The following is an 18127-nucleotide window of genomic DNA, read 5'->3' on the forward strand; positions in this document are numbered from 1 at the left end:
TCCCCCCTATACGGCCACAGGGACACTCCCGCTGCTCACAACGAGGTTACTAAATTCTTCTGCATGTCTAGAAGGATCTTTCCACCCCCTCACCCCAAGTTGAATAGGGTGCAAGCCGCTTCTCTTAGACTTTTACAGACCAGCACATATCCGTGTCTGGCCGTTCTACACGAAGTTTACCCCATCGTACATCGCCACGACGTCTGCCCGTCTCCACTCCAGCAAACATGCTCTGGGAGTGCGGGTCGAGATACCCCAAGATCAGCAAGGAGGAGTGGGACTCGCTTCTGCGTAGCCCCACTCTAGACAAGCAAATCCTGGCTGTCCTGCGTGCCCGCGAGCGAGCCGGTGGGCTAGACCTGCAAGTCCCGACGTGGGACTAGCCGGGTGCGCGACGAGTTCGCGTCCTCGCCGGACCTCCCTTAAAATTCTTTCATTCACTCACACCCCACGTGTTTGTCGCTCTTGATCATGCCTTCCATGCCTCCGCCTGCGTCTACGCCGACAGAAATCGTGATGCTGGCACGAGGCGGTAAACTGGATTGACCTTTTACACTCAAAGCACGGTGATAGAGTCTACTCTTGTAGTCTCGCTTGATCTCTGGAGAACGTTATTATTTTGATATAGTAGAGTTTGAACCAATTGCAAACATAAATCGAACATAAAGTTTATGAAGCGATGTATTCGGCCTAAATAAATTTAGTCTTCCTAGGTATGGATAGTATATAAGTCCTATAGCCTGTTTATGTATTTGAAATTTAGCAACACGCACTGCAAAACCATATGAAAGGAAGTTACGCACACCACAAAAAATAAAATCACCATTTTTATCTAAGCAACACTCTTATGTTTTATTGCAGAATCAAATTATTACGTTAATCTTCTTCGACCGTGCCCAACTACCAACAAATCTCTGTCTGATGAATTTTTAATCATTATACCGTAGTTTGTAAGTGCAATTATTTGAGGGAAAAGCAGCCAAGTGAAAATAAAATGGCATTTCCCGCTGTGAGCAAATGCTGCTGTTGCAATAAATGAGTACAAAACCGAAGGAATCACTGAAGTCCGCTTTGTTCATTATTTTCACGTTTACTCAAGTCATTTTGCAAATTCAGTGGACCATTGAACGTTGTGAAAAAGCCCGTGACGAAAGTTGCCAACTTTTCCGATATCACCATATATATAAATCAACTAACCAGATTTATACCTCATGAAATTGCTCTTGTATTTTTCATGAGCCTAAATAGCAGCCGCGTGCGACAAACTGAATGTCAGAAAACAATAAGCAGTGCTGGTGAAACTTAGAGGTCGAGAAAAAATATTACCAATATACTATGTACCCAAGTTGTTTTTCTCCTGACGTTCTAACATAAAAGGTTGAATGCACTTTAACATGCCAGAGCAGGTGCTCGTACAGGCACAATTTGTTTGTTTGACAGTGCTTACGTTAGTTCATGATGAAGGTTAACTATACGTCAGCGATTGTGCCACTGCATAAAAGGGCTCTTCGTAAAGTCAGGCACATTCCCCACAGTGGTGTTGAATGCGCAAGTATGATCATGTTTGCTCTTCCACTCATTATCTGTATGCTCGCCGTAGCAAATGCTGATAGGAGAAGCAAGCTTGACTACGCAGAAGATCCAGCACACTACCCCGAGCAAAAACTTTCAGAGGTAAGCCCAGTTGGTGTTTAAATGCATGTATAAGCGCCTTTCCCAAGGATTTACTTTTTATTCGTGGATCATAGATATGAGCATCAGTTTTGTGCACCCAAAATGCAACTCACACGCACCTTGAGCAACATACCACATCCCAGGCAATATGCGTGTATAGTAATGTATCGGGACATAAGTATTTGACAAAACCATGAACAACGCGGTAGCATTAAGTCTCAGCTATGCTTTGCGGTTCTACTGCTGTTTATGCTTGAATCCTTTTTATCGCCTCATTTCTCCTCGCGCTTGTACCCTTTCTTATGATATGCCCGGAAAATTATTTACGATGTTTAAAGACAGAACGCGGTTCCTACACGTGAAGGAGGTAGTCCTCTTTTCTTTCTCGTTTTTTTTTATAGTGGAGACATCACAAGTGTAAAAAGGTTCAGAATTATATAATTATCAATCGAGATAACAAAGCAAATTCGGGACAGCGCCCCAGGAAGTGCACCGCACAGCAAACACAGAAACAGAATAAAAAATTGAATTCCCGCTTATGATGTAAACGTGACGCGGTGCCTCGGCTATAGCAAGGCCGAACGCTGGCAAGGAACGTTACTTGCGGACAGCAGCCGAGGCAGAGGGAGAGAACATCAACGTTGGCAATGTAGCTCGCCTCCTAGCAATGTTTCAAGATATCTCTGAGCTCTTAAAAGCAATTTCAAGGCATCTTTTAGTAGCACAGTTTGTAGACGGCGTTTGAGAGGTACCATTTCATGAATAAAATTTCCTATAGGACCTGATGAGGTGCCCTTTAAGTGTTCGCCATCGCAGAATCGCCCGGCAAGCGCCGCTTCTTCTTTTCCAGCCTTCGGCATTGTACTACGCTCTATGCAAGTATTTTAGATACTGTCTTAAAATACTCTTTTGGTATCTTGTATCTGTATAATGATAAAATGTAAAGCCGGGTGTCAGTACCTGTATTGTCGGTATATCAGTTGAGGTATCTATTATCTGAACATACATGATAGGCCTGAGGCTAAATCTGTGAAGATTCCCATAGCCACAGGAGGCTAGCCAAAAACGGCAATTTAAACTTATTCCAAGAGACGGCAGTTTCATGTTAGATCATACTTTTAAGAACACATACTAAGAAACACATAATGCACCACCGCAGTGCCATCTAAAAACTGCGCCCTTTCAAGCTTTAAAATGGGGAGCGCCAGCCCGCCTTTATTAATAAAATAGTGCGTAGCGCGTTGTCAGTAGGTTAAAAAAAACGAAACAGGGTGTACCGAAAATAGAAGCGTTCGTAGTTCGTTAGACGAGCATATCATCAATCAGGTAAAGTTTGTCAACGTTATATGGCAAGTTTACACTACTTTGCGTATTGTGTGTTTCTTCGACGACTATCTCGTTACTCTGAGTTAATATCTCAGTTACCCGTCGCTACTGTCCGCAAGTTATGTTCCTTGCCAGCGTTAGGCCTTACTATAGCCGTGGCACCACGTCACGTTTACATAATAAGTGGGAATTCATTTTTAATTATCATTTTTGCAAGCAATTCTAGAGAAAAGTGTCATTCCGCGCACCAAGCTTTGAGCAGCGGCGGACGCCATAATTTCCGCAAGAAATTCTAGTTTATTACTGAATAAAAATTATGCACTGAACGCATTTTTGATCATTTGCTTTAGGGGGATTGTTGTAATTGCAGAGGACAACATGCCCCTTGTGCTAGAAACATTGCAGCTAGCACCACGTTCGTGAAACAACTGAAATTGTGCCGTGAAATGCATTGCAGTTCCAGGTATAATTTACCGGGCTGCCTATCTACAGAGTGCTGGAGCCACAATGCATGTCGCTGTGGATTCGCGTACTTGCCACTTCACGAACTCAGCTTTATAGTCACTGGTAAACATTGTCACAGGCGCTCATAACGAAATTTAAAGGCCCCAGAGCAGGATGCTAAACCACAGAAACTCTTTATTGCTAGTACTTCAATCGCCGCGATAAAGTAGTTGCAGGTGTGGCAGATATAGAGTATAATACCACATTCTAGTGCATCCTACGCAATTATCACAGCGCGCCAGCAAGATATTCGAAGGGATTTAGAAATACAGTTGTTGCCAGATTATTACACCGCAGCTGCCATGCATTTGGTGAGCACTTCACCCTCTGGGGTGATCTGGGTACCCTGACTCACACAATTCAACTGCCGTTACGATTAGCCAGAAGCCTGAGAGGCACTACGGGGAAACACAGAACCCACTTTCGCGCTAGGCTCTATCACTTTACGTAGCTTTACGACGAATCCCGGCCACGGCGGCCGCATTTCGATGGGGGCGAAATGCGAAAACACCCGTGTACTTAGATTTAGGTGCACGTTAAAGAACCACAGGTGGTCCAAATTTCCGGAGTCCCCCACTACGGCGTGCCTCATAATCAGAACTGGTTTTGGCACGTAAAACCCCATAATTAATTTAATTAACGTCCTCATTGACCGCTGAATAAGTACTCCGACATAGGAGTCATGAGGGAATTGAAGATTAGTATGCAAAAGACAAAAATAATGTTCAATAGCCTGGCATGCGAACAAGAATTCAGGATCGCCAGTCAGCCTCTAGAGACTGCAAATGAGTACGTGTATCTAGGTAAATTACTCACAGGGGACCCTGATCATGACAAAAAAATTTACAGAAGAATAAAATTAGGTTGGAGTGAATACGGCAGGCATTGCCAAATCCTGAAAAGAAAAGTGTACAATCATTGCATTCTACCGGTGCTAACATATGGGGCAGAAACTTAGAGGTTAACAAAGAAGCTCGAGAATAAGTTAAGGACCGCACAAAGAGCGATGGAACGAAAAATCTTAGGACTAACGTTAAGAGACAGGAAGAGAGTGGTGTGGATCATAGAGCAAACGGGGATAGGCGATATTCAAGTTGAAATTAAGAGGGAAAAATGGAGCTGGGCAGGCCATGTAATGCGTAGGATGAATAACCGGTGGACCATTAGAGTTATAGAATGGATACCAAGAGAAGGGAAGTGCAGTCGAGGACGGCAGAAAACTGGGTGGGGTGACGAAGTTAGGAAAGTTGCAGGTGGAAGTTGGAATCAGCTAGTGCAAGGCGGCGCCGGCTGCTGCTGCTGCTGCTGCTGATGATGATGATGATGATTCTATCCAACCATTTTCCCGCCTACTTGGAACACTGGGTAGTCCGTTGTAGAATTCGTAGCCCATCGAGCTGCTGTGCTGAGGTAACAGGGTTCGAAATCAACCATCGGAACAATTTGGGTCATTGAAGTTGTGGCAATGTGTACACGCATGCCGCTCTTCAACGAACCTCTTTCACGCCGTCATGGGTAACTGTAGATGCGGGACTGGGCAGGCACTGCTCTTCGAAGAAATTATTTGACGCCCACTGAGTACTGGACATCTGCCATTCGGACTGTGCTGGTCTTCAATGAACGTCTTTGATACCAACTTAGGTCACTGTGTAGTAGATGTGTCTCATTCTTCAATTAATGTCTTCGACGCCAACTAGGTATGCGCCACTGGCAATATGCTGCTCTGCAATGGCGAAAAAATACCTTAAATTTCTCCGATGCTGAGCGCAATCGAACCCCAACCACAAGGGTTCCTCAAGGACCGCAACCGGCAGGCTACGCCACAAAGGCACTGATTATATACATGCCACTTTTCAATGAAATTCTTTCACACCAACGCTTAAGCGAGCGGCGCCATGAATGCACTGGGAATATCGCTCTTTATTGAATCTCTCGCCAATGTGGGTCACTGAATATGTGTCACTGAGTGCGCAGCTAGCGAGGGAACCATTCCCAGCGTTCGCCGACACGCCACGCTTCTCATCTCGAAGGCCATGCGCTGACTTCTCATCAGACCACTAGGTGGTGTGGCAGTAAGAAGAAACAATGCTGCATGTAAGCTCCCTAGCGCGAGACAGGAGCGCGGTTGAATGAGGAATCTCGCTGCAGTGCACGCCACATAAATAAGTCGTTTCGATGGTGGAAATACGCTGTGTCGCTATATTGATTCAGTGCTAGCGCATTACCGTCGACAGCGATCCTGAGATGGGTTCTGCCCCAATTCCTTGCTCTTGCAGTAAGCTCTACAAAATCAGATGGCTTATTGATTGGCGAAATGTGTGCGAGCATGTTGCCATGGTGCTGTACTTTCTGTAATTTGTCGTGTACTTTAGCAACAGCCCACATTTCATTCCAGACAGTACCACAGCATGAATTGTCGGGTCAGCGTGAGGTCTTTATTCTTCTGAGAGGCCACACTACCTTGTAATCAAGCATGACCTGTAACGAGCGAAAACATTCTTAGAAAAAAAAGTTGTCGCAGTTTCACCTGAAAGGTGAAGCATCAATTGCGATAGCAAATTTGTAGAGAGATATACGGAGTAATGATATTAGCTTTATCAGCTGTATAAACTTGGACATGCAGCAGCACCGGCAACGCGCCGAACTGTTGTCGACGCCGTCGGCATTTTGCCCGCGTTCGCTCAAAATGCGTGCGGCGTTGGTGACTGTTGCCGGAGCCTCTGATATAAATAGGCACTTGGTGCCGCAGCTAAACGTCGCCTCCCTTCCCTCCCCCTTCCCCCCCTCCCCCACGGCCTCTCGCGCATCGGAAGAAGGCGCGTTTGCTCTACATATATGGTGATTGTAAAGGAGGAAAGAGACGCCTACTTCTGCAGCCCTTAAGGAAGCACGGCGCAGAACGCGCGTTTGTTCTCCGCCGTGCGTTCACTCCCCGTGAAAGAGCGCGTCCCTCGCGCCCTTTCACTCGCACATACAGCGTTCGGCGGCGCGCGGCCACGATTTCATCTCCATTGACGTCATACGGAACCTCACGGCGACGGCGACGGCGACGCCGACGGCGACGGCGACGCCGACGGCAGAAATCTGCTTTTGAGTGTCCATATAATTGCTATCGCAATAAAAAAGTATTATTTCCCTTTCTGTACTGTTTTGTCACAACAACGTCAATGTTTTTTTTTTTTTTTAGTGCTTACACAAAAATCTATCGAAACAGCGCTGTTGTTTATTAGACTGCATCTCGAAATGAATGAACAGGCTCCGCATAACATACATTGTTGAGAACATTACATTGATGAGCGATTCGCTGATTCTTCGTTTTCAGATGGCGGCAGTGAACGAAACTCTTTTTGTTCATAAACGAAACTACAAGACTAACACTACATTGCGCTGCCTGTCAGCCACAAAACTTGAACACCCCGGAGGAGATTCATATAAATATAGGCTAAAAGCCCGAATCGGAGCCAGCAGCCACTAGTAAGTACTCACTATTCCGGGCGACTGCACAGAAAGCGGTGATATATCGGGCTCATTGTACTTATTAGGATGCACTTATATGTGCAGGTATAAATATAACACATTTCTGTTGCATAGTTATCCGCAGGCAGCTACGAGATGATGATGATGATGATGATGAAATAAACTAATTTTCGAGACGGTGTTCCCGAGCGTTTGAGCTGTGGATCACTCTAGGTGGGAGGGTCCCTAATTCCAGGAATCCTCTGGCCGCGATAGCATCCCGGGCTCTGGCGACAAGATGTCGTTGTTCGTCCAGGGCCGGGGTGGAGATCTTGGCCTCCCACTTCTCGGCGAGGAGGTTCACGTCTTCGGACGTTGTATGTTTGGTAATGGCGTCTTCGGGGCGCCACGGGCACTCGAGTAGCAAATGAGCCAGAGTGTCTGGCACGGAGCAGATCGGGCACTTGTATGTGTGTAGTGTCGGGTGGATGCGATGCACGAGGATCCCATGGGTGTACGTATTGCTCTGCAGTCTTCGGAATGCGGTGCTTTCCTCTTTCGTCAGTTTTGGATGAGGTGGCGGGTACACCCTGCGCCCCAGTCGGTAGTGTTGGAGGATGGCGTTATACGTGGGGGGTATTGTCTCCGCTTCCGCTGCGTCACCAGGCGGTCGGGGGTCTCGCGAGGCGGCGAGAGAGGCCCGGTTGACGTGATCGCGGGCCGCGGCGTGTGCCGCTTCGTTTCCCTCGAGCCCCTCGTGCCCTGGTACCCACGTGATGTAGGTGTAAGGGAGCGGAGTGCTTCTTTTCTGCAGAATTTTGACTGCTTCCACCGATATTCGGCCTCTCGTGTAATTGCGTACTGCGGATTGGGATTCCGTTAAGACTGCGACCGCGTTCGTGCTCGTGGTGGTGGCGAGGGCGATCGCCGCTTCTTCCGCCGTCTCCGAGTTCCGCACCCTGACTGTGGCGGATGCCAGTTCATGGCCTCTCGAGTCAACCACACTCAGGGCGTAAGCGGTTTTTCCCGGGTATTTGGACGTATCTACGTAGCGAGAATCTGGATCGTGCTTGTGGCGTCTTCGGATGGCGTCGACTCGAGCGAGCCGGCGTCCCCGATGATGCTGGGGATGCATGTTGCGCGGTAGTTTGTCGATGCTCAGGGATTCTCTTAAGCATGGCGGTATCTTGACCTCGCGGTCCGCGTCGGAGATGTAGCGTTCTCCGTAGCCGAGGCACGCAAGGACCGATCTGTCCGTCGGCGTGAGCTTTAGCCTCTCGAGTTGGCTGGTTTTCTGGGCTGCCACCAGCTCTTTCCAGGTGTTATGAGCACCCATTTTGAGAAGTCGGGTGGTAGATGCCACAGGTTCAATACCCATGGCGAGCTTCGTAGCTTTGCGGATGATGACATTGAGCTTGTCGACTTCGCAATTCTTGAGAGCTAGGTACGGGGTTGCGTACGTTATTCTGCTGGTCAGTAGAGCTTGAACGACTCTCAGGGTGTCTTGCTCCTTGAGGCCACTGCGTCGATTGGCTACTCTACTTACGAGGTGTGTGGGTTGGGAGATTGTGCGTTGGAGCCGTGAAAAAATTTATTTAAAAGGATAACCTTACTTATGTTAACTAATACATAATATTCACTTATGACTTTTACTTTGGAATCATTTATTGTCCAAAAACATGCATTTCTTGAAAGGGGCCCTGGACCATATATTTTATTGCGATAGCAATTATAGGACACTCAAGGCACATTTCGGCTTTCATCGTAGTCGTCGCAACAATGTTCCGCATAAAATCCCAGTACGATAACATCGGCGCCTCGCGCCGTATGCTGTATGTGCTAGTGAAAGCTTGCGAGGGAGAGCCGACGATCGCGGCTCAATATTGCGCGCGCAAGGGAGGAAAGCGAGGCGGAAACGCGCCGTCTTCCGTCCGGCGAAAGACACCGGGGGGGGGGGGGGGGGGGGGGGGGGAGCGACGGTGGGGGGCGTTCAACTCCGGTGACTGCAGCGTACGGCATGCATGGCCGCGTGGACGCCGTGCCTTCAAATCGTTCTGCGATGTGAACAAAGTGCTCGGTCGTGCGGGCATCATCTGCAACAGGCTTTGCGATGTGGACAAAGTGCGCCGAGTGGTGGTAGCTTCGTATGCGCTGTGCTTTCGACGCTTAGTTCGCGTTGAAGCGAGAGGCAGCACGAAGGTGAATTCCTTCGCTGCTGCTGCTGCGTCGCTTCCTCACTCCTGAATTTTGACAGCGAGTTTCCGCGGTCATCAAGTGAGATGTGTTCACGTTTTCCTGTACGCGCGTGACACCGTGCTTGTTAATTTAGTTAGCGAATGTTTGCAAGTTTATATGGCCGATAAAACTAATATCCTTACTTCGTATAGCTGTCTACTAATTTTCCACCAGAGTCGATGCTTTGTGTTTAGAGGAGAAACTGCGACGTTTTTTTATCGAAGTGAAGCAACACACTTCATGTTAAAATAGGGTATTTAAGAAATACCTTGCCGCAAAAAGTACTTCAATGCGTTCAGCAGAAGTCGAGTTATTGGCAATCAAACACGCCCATCGTGGTACTTCCGCTCCTACTTCAATGCTTTGCGGTGCGAAGGCTACGGAGGAGTAGGGCGCACCACAATGCTCCGCCTACTGAACGTCAACGTGGCGCGCACTTCAATTTTGATTTTGGTTGTTAACGTAAACGCAACTACTTCCAATTTTGGTGCCTATACGACGCGCTAAATGTAAGCCAAACGCGGTTGTCTTCAGCGAGTCACAGTCCGCTAAGCCAGTGTACTCGCAGTGCCACCCCGTGGCGGCCGCGGTACCTACGCTACGTATAGAAGACCCCAGCTACATGTAACTGTAGTGCGTATGCGCAGCGTTTTGTCCTCTCGCGCTCATATGCTCCAGTCTTGCCGTTATACGTAGTGCAGACCGGCTTTGTTCTTCAGCAGCTTGAGCGACGAATAGTAGCCACATCCAACTTGCGCATTTTGAAGCGCTTTCAAAAGTCTGTCAAGGCGTCTAACCGGGAGTGACCAGGAGTGAGCGCACGTGGGTAAGTGTGCGTGTGGTCGGACCTTAAGTCTCGGGTGGTTCGAGGCTAGTTGAGCGTTCAAAGCTAGTCGAAATTAGCCCTACCCGACGGCAACGACGCCGATAAGCAGGTTGGCCAAAGTTCTATTCCTACGCCGGCTGCCGCGTAGGAATTAAGAAGACGGTAGTGGGCGTGTTTCGAAAGTAATTATTATATAAATTCGAAAGCAGATTATCGCTTACTTCAGCTTCTTTATTAAACTTCGTCAATAAATATGAACAGTAACAGTTGAAAGAATAGCACTGATTCAAACAGCCTTCTGATGTCAGCTATAGGCCAATATAGCAGTCGCGTATGGAAATCTGCTATATTACGAAATAAAGCGTGCAGAAAAGAGTGAGGAGCTGACTTCTGTTGAAAAGAGAGCACTTGAGAGAAAGGTGACTTCGTGCGCCGCTTGCGAGTTCCACGCTGCGCGCACGACTGCAAAATATGAATGAGATGTTGACAGCAGCGTATGCTATCCACGGGCGAAGTTTTTCCACCAAGCCCGAGGTGTGGTTCATGGCCCCTTTAAATGCTGCTCACAGTCTCTACTGAAACGTAAGGATACGTATCTTTGCACTTCTGTCGCTATTTCACAATTGAGATGAGCTTGTGACATTGACCCACAGCTCTTTCACCAAATATTTATTTTATTTTCGCGAAGCGTATTTCAAAACCTTTCACTATCCTAACCGTATAAAAATTTCGAGTGGCAACATCTGTCGTCTGACTACACGTAGAAGAGTTGGGTGCCATATTGTTCGGGCTGCTTAGCTACGTTCTTGGGCTGATCGCAAGGGCCCAATACTCACGAAAATTGATATTCTGTAGAAATGCGACATCAGCGGGTTCTTATACTAGATACATCTGGCGAAGAAGCATGTATATTAGGCATGCTAGTGACTCTCATTCAGGAGCTTGTCAAGTTAAAAATCTTTAGGGGTCTTATTTTTTCATGTGGTGGCCCAGAAATTCGGTGATCAGTTTTGTTGCAAGTAAGTATAATAAAACCGACCTAATTTATTTGTTAGCTTACAGCATTTCAATATTTGATCATTGACGAACTGAGAAAACCGACTACACTCATTGTAGTCAAGATGTTCACTCAGTCCATAATGAGTAACGTAGAATCCTGAATCCCTATTTTACGTCAGTGTTTACGTCTACTTAACTGCAATATGAAACGTGTACTAAGTTCCTCCATCACGTCCTGTCTGAAATGCAAAATAATGTTGAACGCGTACGTCACTAAATTATAAACAGCGCCTTGCCGTTACCTCATCATTACTTATCTATAGTGGGAGGCACTATCGATTTCTTTATAACAATCCTGCATTTAATTTTCACACAATCTTGACAAACCGTTCTCGAGAGCTCAAATTTTGGCTAGTTGGTGTATAGAGGCAAGCCGAAAAAACAGTCTTTGTTTATTTTCTTTCTTCTTTCATGTAAATTACGCTGTTTGATTTTTTTTCCACATTGCTTGAGAAGCCGTTGGCGTTTGAAAAAAGGGCACAGTGTCGCTAATTCTTCAAAGAAGCCCTTACGAACGAATATAGCACATCAATTGAGCAACGGTCATGCCCCATACTGAGTGGAAAACTCTTACTGAGACAGTCGTTCGAAGCTCGAAACAAGGCCTACGTTAATTCTGCATCCTTTTCGTAGCGACGTATCCTTGGTATCCTAGCAATGGTAAGACGACTGTTTTCCAATGTTCGCCGTAGTGTTGCGGCTAGAGGTAGCGTATATGCCTTGAATTCTCCAGCCATAGGGATGATCACGTCCGGGAGTAGGAGCGAGAGAATAAATTATTTAGTTTACATAATAATGCAAATATACACTGGCTCCAGATATAGAAGTCCACTCCATGTAGGAGCACTTTGAATGTCTGAGCTCATTACATGTCTGAGCACACATCAGGACACGCCAGGACACATTCACTGCATCAAAGGTGTCCGCTTTTAAAACAGTCGTCTTCCCTAGGTGACTAGACTAGGTAAGCTGATTACTGTCTCGGCCAATTATAATGGTCGAATTGTTTGCAAAATCCACCATGACGTTGCCACCGTTTCGCGGGGACTCCGCCTCCAATGTTGCGTGAGCGCCCCCGCATACGAGGCAACCGCGTGGCAACCTGGGAAACCCAAGTCGACGCAGCTCCCACGGAAGTCCTCAACGTTGGCTGCTTGCATCAATTAGTGGCTCTCAGTGACGGACAGCTTGTGAGGTCAGGAGACGCCTTCGCAGTCGTTACCGCTTCCACGGAGGGCGGTGGTGGTTGTCGCCTTGAAGTGAGCCTTGTCGCCTTGATGTCGGGCCCCGTCGCCGTATGGACGGGGCGCTGATAAAATGGCTGCCTCGTGGGAAGCACCTAAGGAATGCCCTTGCCATATTGAGCCGTAGACAGTAGACGGCTAAATACGCAGCTAAGCTGGAAGCAGCTTTCCTAACCCTTGTTCCAATTTTGACCGAAGCAGGGAAGAAGACAGATTACGATGCAGCATCGAAGTCAAAACGACGCATGCTATACTTTGCTTCTCAAACAAGATGGAGGCTGAGCAGAATTCTTCAAAACATGATGCGCAGGTCGCCTGAGCAAAAAAAAAAAAACATAACCACGGTTTCTTACCTGTTAAATGTCAGCTACGCTGTGTTTTATTTTTAAGGCTCTCGCATATGTAATAATCAGCTTTTCCTTACGAATGGCAGGTGGACGTCTGTGTCGCCAAGACACATTCCAAATGCACTCCAACACTTGGGGTCGAAACACTTCTCACCTGTCAGCGCATACTGTCTCCAACACTTTCCCGAATTAGAACACACAACTCCTCACATTCTCAAATTCCTTACACCTGGCAAAAATAAGAACGCTTTAATCACCACTGTCAATAGGAATCTAAACAGCCATCCTGTAGCAATGTGCAGCTGCTACCCGGAAGCCCTATCTACTGAGCTGTCGTGAAACATGCGCGTCTGGTAATTTGTGTGATATTTTCTGCGCTACGCAGAGTTTGAAAGTTTTCTAGTGTGTACGCCCATGGTTATGGCTGTTGGTGCCCGGGGCTAGGCTGCCAGGGGTCCATCGCCGGAGAAATAAAGTTTATTCCTATCCTATCCTATCCTAGTCTGTAGTGGGTGTTTCAACGACCACAAGTAAGCAATACTGTAGCGAGTGAAAGGACAATGTGCGCACTGCAATACGTCAATTTAAAAGGGCAGTTCCATTATTTGACAAGCATGCAAGCAAATTTACAGTCTACTATGACCGCCTGGAGTCAATAAATGTGTTTATATTAGGACCAATCTGTGGAATCTAGTTACATTTTTAAGGTTGTCGACTTCCAAGCATGAATATAGCGAGATGCAATGATGCATCTCCTTGCATTGGCAAGAAAATATTGTGAAGAGACCAAGTAATTTACTTATGGAAGCAGCTAGTTTTCGTGTCATGAGCGCAACTCACGTGTTTGGTTTTCTGCAGACGTGACTCCCATGTAAAATGAGAAATAAATGCAGACTTTTCGCACATGACTATATGATCTGCAGACATCTCATAGCCCATAAGACAGTATCACTTTGTTCATGGCAATGACAGTATTACAGAAAACGGTCCATGCATCTGAACCTCATCATTGCAATGTTCAGTTAAAGGAGCATCAGAATGAGCTCAGTAGTCTCAAACTGGATAAGCACATTCACAACATTCAAGCACCTGTAACTGTAGCTGCACTCCATCTCACAAGTCGTTTGCAGCACTGTGGAAGATGCAGAACTCCTCAGCCAATGGGAATGGGTAACATCGATCGAGATGGGCTCATCCGCACCGCATCGTGTCCTCACCGCCACAGTCATTCGTGGTGTATGATGTACATGCGCAAAGGCCCTAACGTGTCACATATCGCTGTAACGTACCATGCACGGAAAACAAAGCTATCTAATCACGCTAATAATCAGGCAGTTACGCCCGGAACCACATTCCGATGCGCGAGGATATTAATGTGTGCGCGTCGTACATTCGACAGTGCAGCAAACGATTTGTGAGATCGTTTTCATAAATTGCTCCATCTTTCGATGTCATCGATAGAACTACCACACTTAGACCACAGCAAAAGTTAAATGCGCTTCTTCAAAATAGCTCGCTGCGTTAACATATGAGGTCACTCATTGCGAAGCTATTCGGCAACTTATGGCAAACCATACTCACCAAGCCAAACACATTCTCCCTCATGATACTCATGTTTGGCCATGTCATTTTTGTCTCAGCATTTGAAGTTCTTGCTAGCCCCCGCATTTAGGGTAGGCATTTTTGCAGGCACTACTAAGCATACCCTCTCACGTTAGCCATGGTGACGCCACCGCGAGCATAAGCTATCGCACGCTAGGCAGCTGAGTTCTGCATGAACTCGGGAACAAAACAAAAGTGAATGCCGTAGATGACGTCCTTCTAACGTTTTTTCAACGCTCGCCATCGGTCGCTCTCGAAGTCTAGATAGAGCACACGAGGTCTGTTAGAAAAGTATCCGATCTTATTTTTTTTTTCGAACACCTGATTTATGGAAACAAGCGCGCTTGCATCACCGACCTTGAACCTCCGTGCGCATGCGCGAATCTTTTCCCGCCTGCCGCAGCGTCAGTCGCTGGGACGCATTGTTTGAGTGAGGTAGTGCGCAGTGCTTCGTTGTTTTTATTGCAAGAAAATGACAGAGCGACTGGAGCAGCGGCTATACTGCATCACATTTTGCCAGAAACTGGGCGACGGCCAGTGGAAACCATTCAGAAGATTCAGACGGCTTTCGTGACGATGCTATGAGCAGCACAGATGAGGAGTGGTACAACCATTTAAAGACGCTGCCCATCGGTGGAGAGCGAGCCACGCTCCGGCGTCATCAACATGCCGAAATGACCAGGTCATTCCGAAGTGAACGCTGTGGTGAGGCGGGACCGTCGTGTGACTATCCGAGATATTGCGGAAGAGGTCGGCATCAGCACTTTTTCGCACATTCCATTATGACCGAAGATTTGGCCATAAAGAGAGTTACGGCGAAATTCGTGCCGAAGCTGCTCACGGTGGAGCAAAAGCAATTTGGTGTTGAGTCTCACAGGACATGCTGGATTCCACCACAGTGACCCTGACTTCATGAACACCATAATCACTGGTGACGAGTCTTGGTGTGCGGGTACTACCCGAAACCAAATCCCAGTCGTCACAGTGGAAGCATTCCCCGTGACCAGACCAAAGAAGGCCGCCAAGTGCGCAGCGATGTCAAAGTGATGCTGACTGCTTTCTTTGACTCCGCGGGTGATACACCACGAGTACGTACCACAGGGTCAAACAATCACCCCAAAGAGTACTACCTGGATGTCCTGCATGCGTCGCCTACGTGATGTTGTGCGGCGCAAGAGACCGGAGTTGTGGTCAACAGAAATGGGCGCGTCCATCACGACAATGCTCCTGAACATTCCTCGTACTTCATTCAGACTTTTTTGGGCGAAAACCCAGACTCCTGTAGTTCAACAGGCTCCTTATTCTCCTGATATGGCCCCCTGCGACGTCTGGCTGGTTTCCCAAAATCAAGAGGCCATTGAAAGTAGCGCGATTTCAGACAAGAAGGACATTATGGCTGCAACGACAGCTGGCTAAACTCCATTCCAAAAGAGGCCTTCTCGGAATGCTTCCAACATGGCAGCACCGCTGGAGAAGTGTGTGGAGTCCCAAGGAGGATCCTTCACTTTGGGGTGATTAGTTTCCAAAGCTCCAGTTATGCCAGTTTTTTTTCTTCGGCCAAAGGTCGGATACTTTCTATCAGACCTCGTATAGGCAGGTACTTCGCAAAGCAGGAATAATTTTTAAGGCGCAGCACTTTAGGCGCAGGGTTGTCGGCTTCTACGAGTGATCACGCTCAGAAAAAGTCCTCAAACTAGGGTCAAAACATGTGCAGAATTGATCAAAACTGTTTCAAATAAAGTAACATGATTCATAATAATAAAAGACAGGAATAATCAAGCATTAAGAGCACTGATTAACAGAAACTCATGAAATCGCTTCAACATCAGCAAAGCTTGGCTCCGTGTGCGTGGTGGTTTAGCTCCATGTGGCTTGGCGGTTTTCCCACCAGTTGTGCCTTAGCACAGGTTTCAAAACGGATGATAGATTGCTAAACGCAAGATAAAAAAAGGATAAAACAAGATAAACACAATGAAAGCCCAAGGGAAACACCGGTGAATCACTGCTCCACACTTCGCCAGCTTTCACGTTGATTGGAACTGCATTACCGACAATTTACCATTTATATCAGTTTTGTTTTCTTCCAATTTACCAAAACATTTTTATTACTTTACAGCATTAACTACACTGTCATCGTGATCGCCAACCAAATGGTGAACACCCAGAACCAATGCAGCATTTTACCAGAAGACCCAAGTAGGTTAATTTCTTAACGTCATATTTAATATTTCCGGCCCAATAAAATGATATTTTGTTGCTATTATAATATCCATATATCGTAGTGCTTACAAGACGCAGTAATTTAGTGGCATAAGCAGCTATATTTATTATAAGCAGTACTGATTCATCCACTTCGTTTAGAGACGAATATCTAGATATTCAGATTAGCCTTACCTAGCACGCAATCGTTAAGACACAGTTTATATAGATTTGAAACAGGTAATTTTTCCTCACATATAGAAAGCATTGTATTCATCTGTGCAACTCCTCGGAGAATTAATATATGATTTCAAAAATGAGGACCTTCTAAAATATGGAACCCACATTTTTACAATGCATTACAACGCACTATATTTTTGTGATTACCTTGTCAATGATTAATGCGATTTCGTTATTGATAAATCATTCAGAAATCGCTCGTCTCAGAACGATAACATTTATCGTTAAACCAACATATTTAAACATCCTTCTACACTTGAATGTACACTATAAACCACAAGAATTACGAACCGCTGGTCCTGAAGGAGACGAGTACTTCACCCGTCTCGGAAACGCCGCATGGAATTTGGTTTTCGAGCCTTTACAAGGCCCATGCAAAAAATATATCATTGCAAGGTTTCACGGGCTACGGTTACAAATTCCTCAGAAATGTACTGTTATTTTTTTTTCGGATACCCTGGTTCCTGAGCATTTCTGGCGGAGTGCGCGAAAGCAATAATTTGTACACATCAATACATCTGTCAGCAGTTCTAAAGCCTATTGAGGTTTTCCGATGGCAGCTAGAAATAAACAGCTAATAACACATCAGTATAAATTTCCAATTACTTTGTCGTACCAACGGAATAAACCTGTAGTTGCGCTATTTTTCAACCTCTTAGTACCTACAGTTTTGCTGGGACCTGCAGCAATCTTTCAAAAGAAAAGTGCCCGACGATCTAGGCTGAAAACAACGCCCAGTTATGCGATTAAAACTACATTTGTGTTAGGTGATGTCATTGTAATTTATGCGTGTGAATATTTGGTTGCTATAATATATTTCTAGACATTATATTGTTGTTACCCGCCTTTTTTTTTCGTAATATTCTCTCTTCCTCCCGGTTTTATTTCCTTGTGAACACTGCAGTGGAAAAATCAATGAATCACAAGATTGTGACCATGGATGAAGACGCACATGTTTTGTCTTGGTGCGAGAAACTGGAATGATGCCAAGGCAAGTACAGGAACATTGTGGTGCATTACCCTCCTGGTGGTGGTTTTCGCCCTCGCATTCGTTCATTTGAGATACAAGGAAAATAAAGTTTGATGACATGGTGCATGGATGCTTGCGTGGATAACTTAGCAGCTTAGCAGATAATTTATAAAATCTGGCTGCATCGGCCCTCACAGGCAGTGAAAAAAAAGCTTCCTCTGTCAACCAATGAAATCAGCTTTCTGGTGCGTGTGTCCTGAGACGTCGTTCATGCTTATTGCTTGGCATCTCGACCTACATGCCTGCCGGTTCTTGAATGTTACATATAGGATGAATGTGCTAAGTAATTTTATAGCCCGGGGGCCAGTTCTTGCCTTCATTGACTAATGGCATTAAACAGTAGAGCAGCGCTTATTTCACCGTTTCCAAAAATGCCAAGCATGGA

The 18127-nt window shown here is 46.3% G+C and overlaps 2 protein-coding genes across 2 annotated transcripts in view; both read left to right on the forward strand.

Annotated features, from left to right (window-relative positions):
* LOC125940047 (uncharacterized) overlaps window positions 1–18127 on the forward strand; it is a 398764-nt gene that overhangs the window by 314598 nt on the left and 66039 nt on the right. The window lies entirely within an intron of this gene.
* LOC119464990 (uncharacterized) overlaps window positions 1527–18127 on the forward strand; it is a 186723-nt gene continuing 170122 nt past the window's right edge. Inside the window, exons 1-2 of the mRNA XM_049655721.1 lie at window positions 1527–1674; window positions 6827–6978. Coding sequence (XP_049511678.1) covers window positions 1555–1674; window positions 6827–6978 — 272 coding nt within the window. The 5' untranslated portion in view covers window positions 1527–1554. The remainder of the gene's footprint in view (window positions 1675–6826; window positions 6979–18127) is intronic.

Source organism: Dermacentor silvarum, chromosome 9, assembly GCF_013339745.2.
Source record: "Dermacentor silvarum isolate Dsil-2018 chromosome 9, BIME_Dsil_1.4, whole genome shotgun sequence".
In the NCBI taxonomy this organism is placed as follows: domain Eukaryota; kingdom Metazoa; phylum Arthropoda; class Arachnida; order Ixodida; family Ixodidae; genus Dermacentor; species Dermacentor silvarum.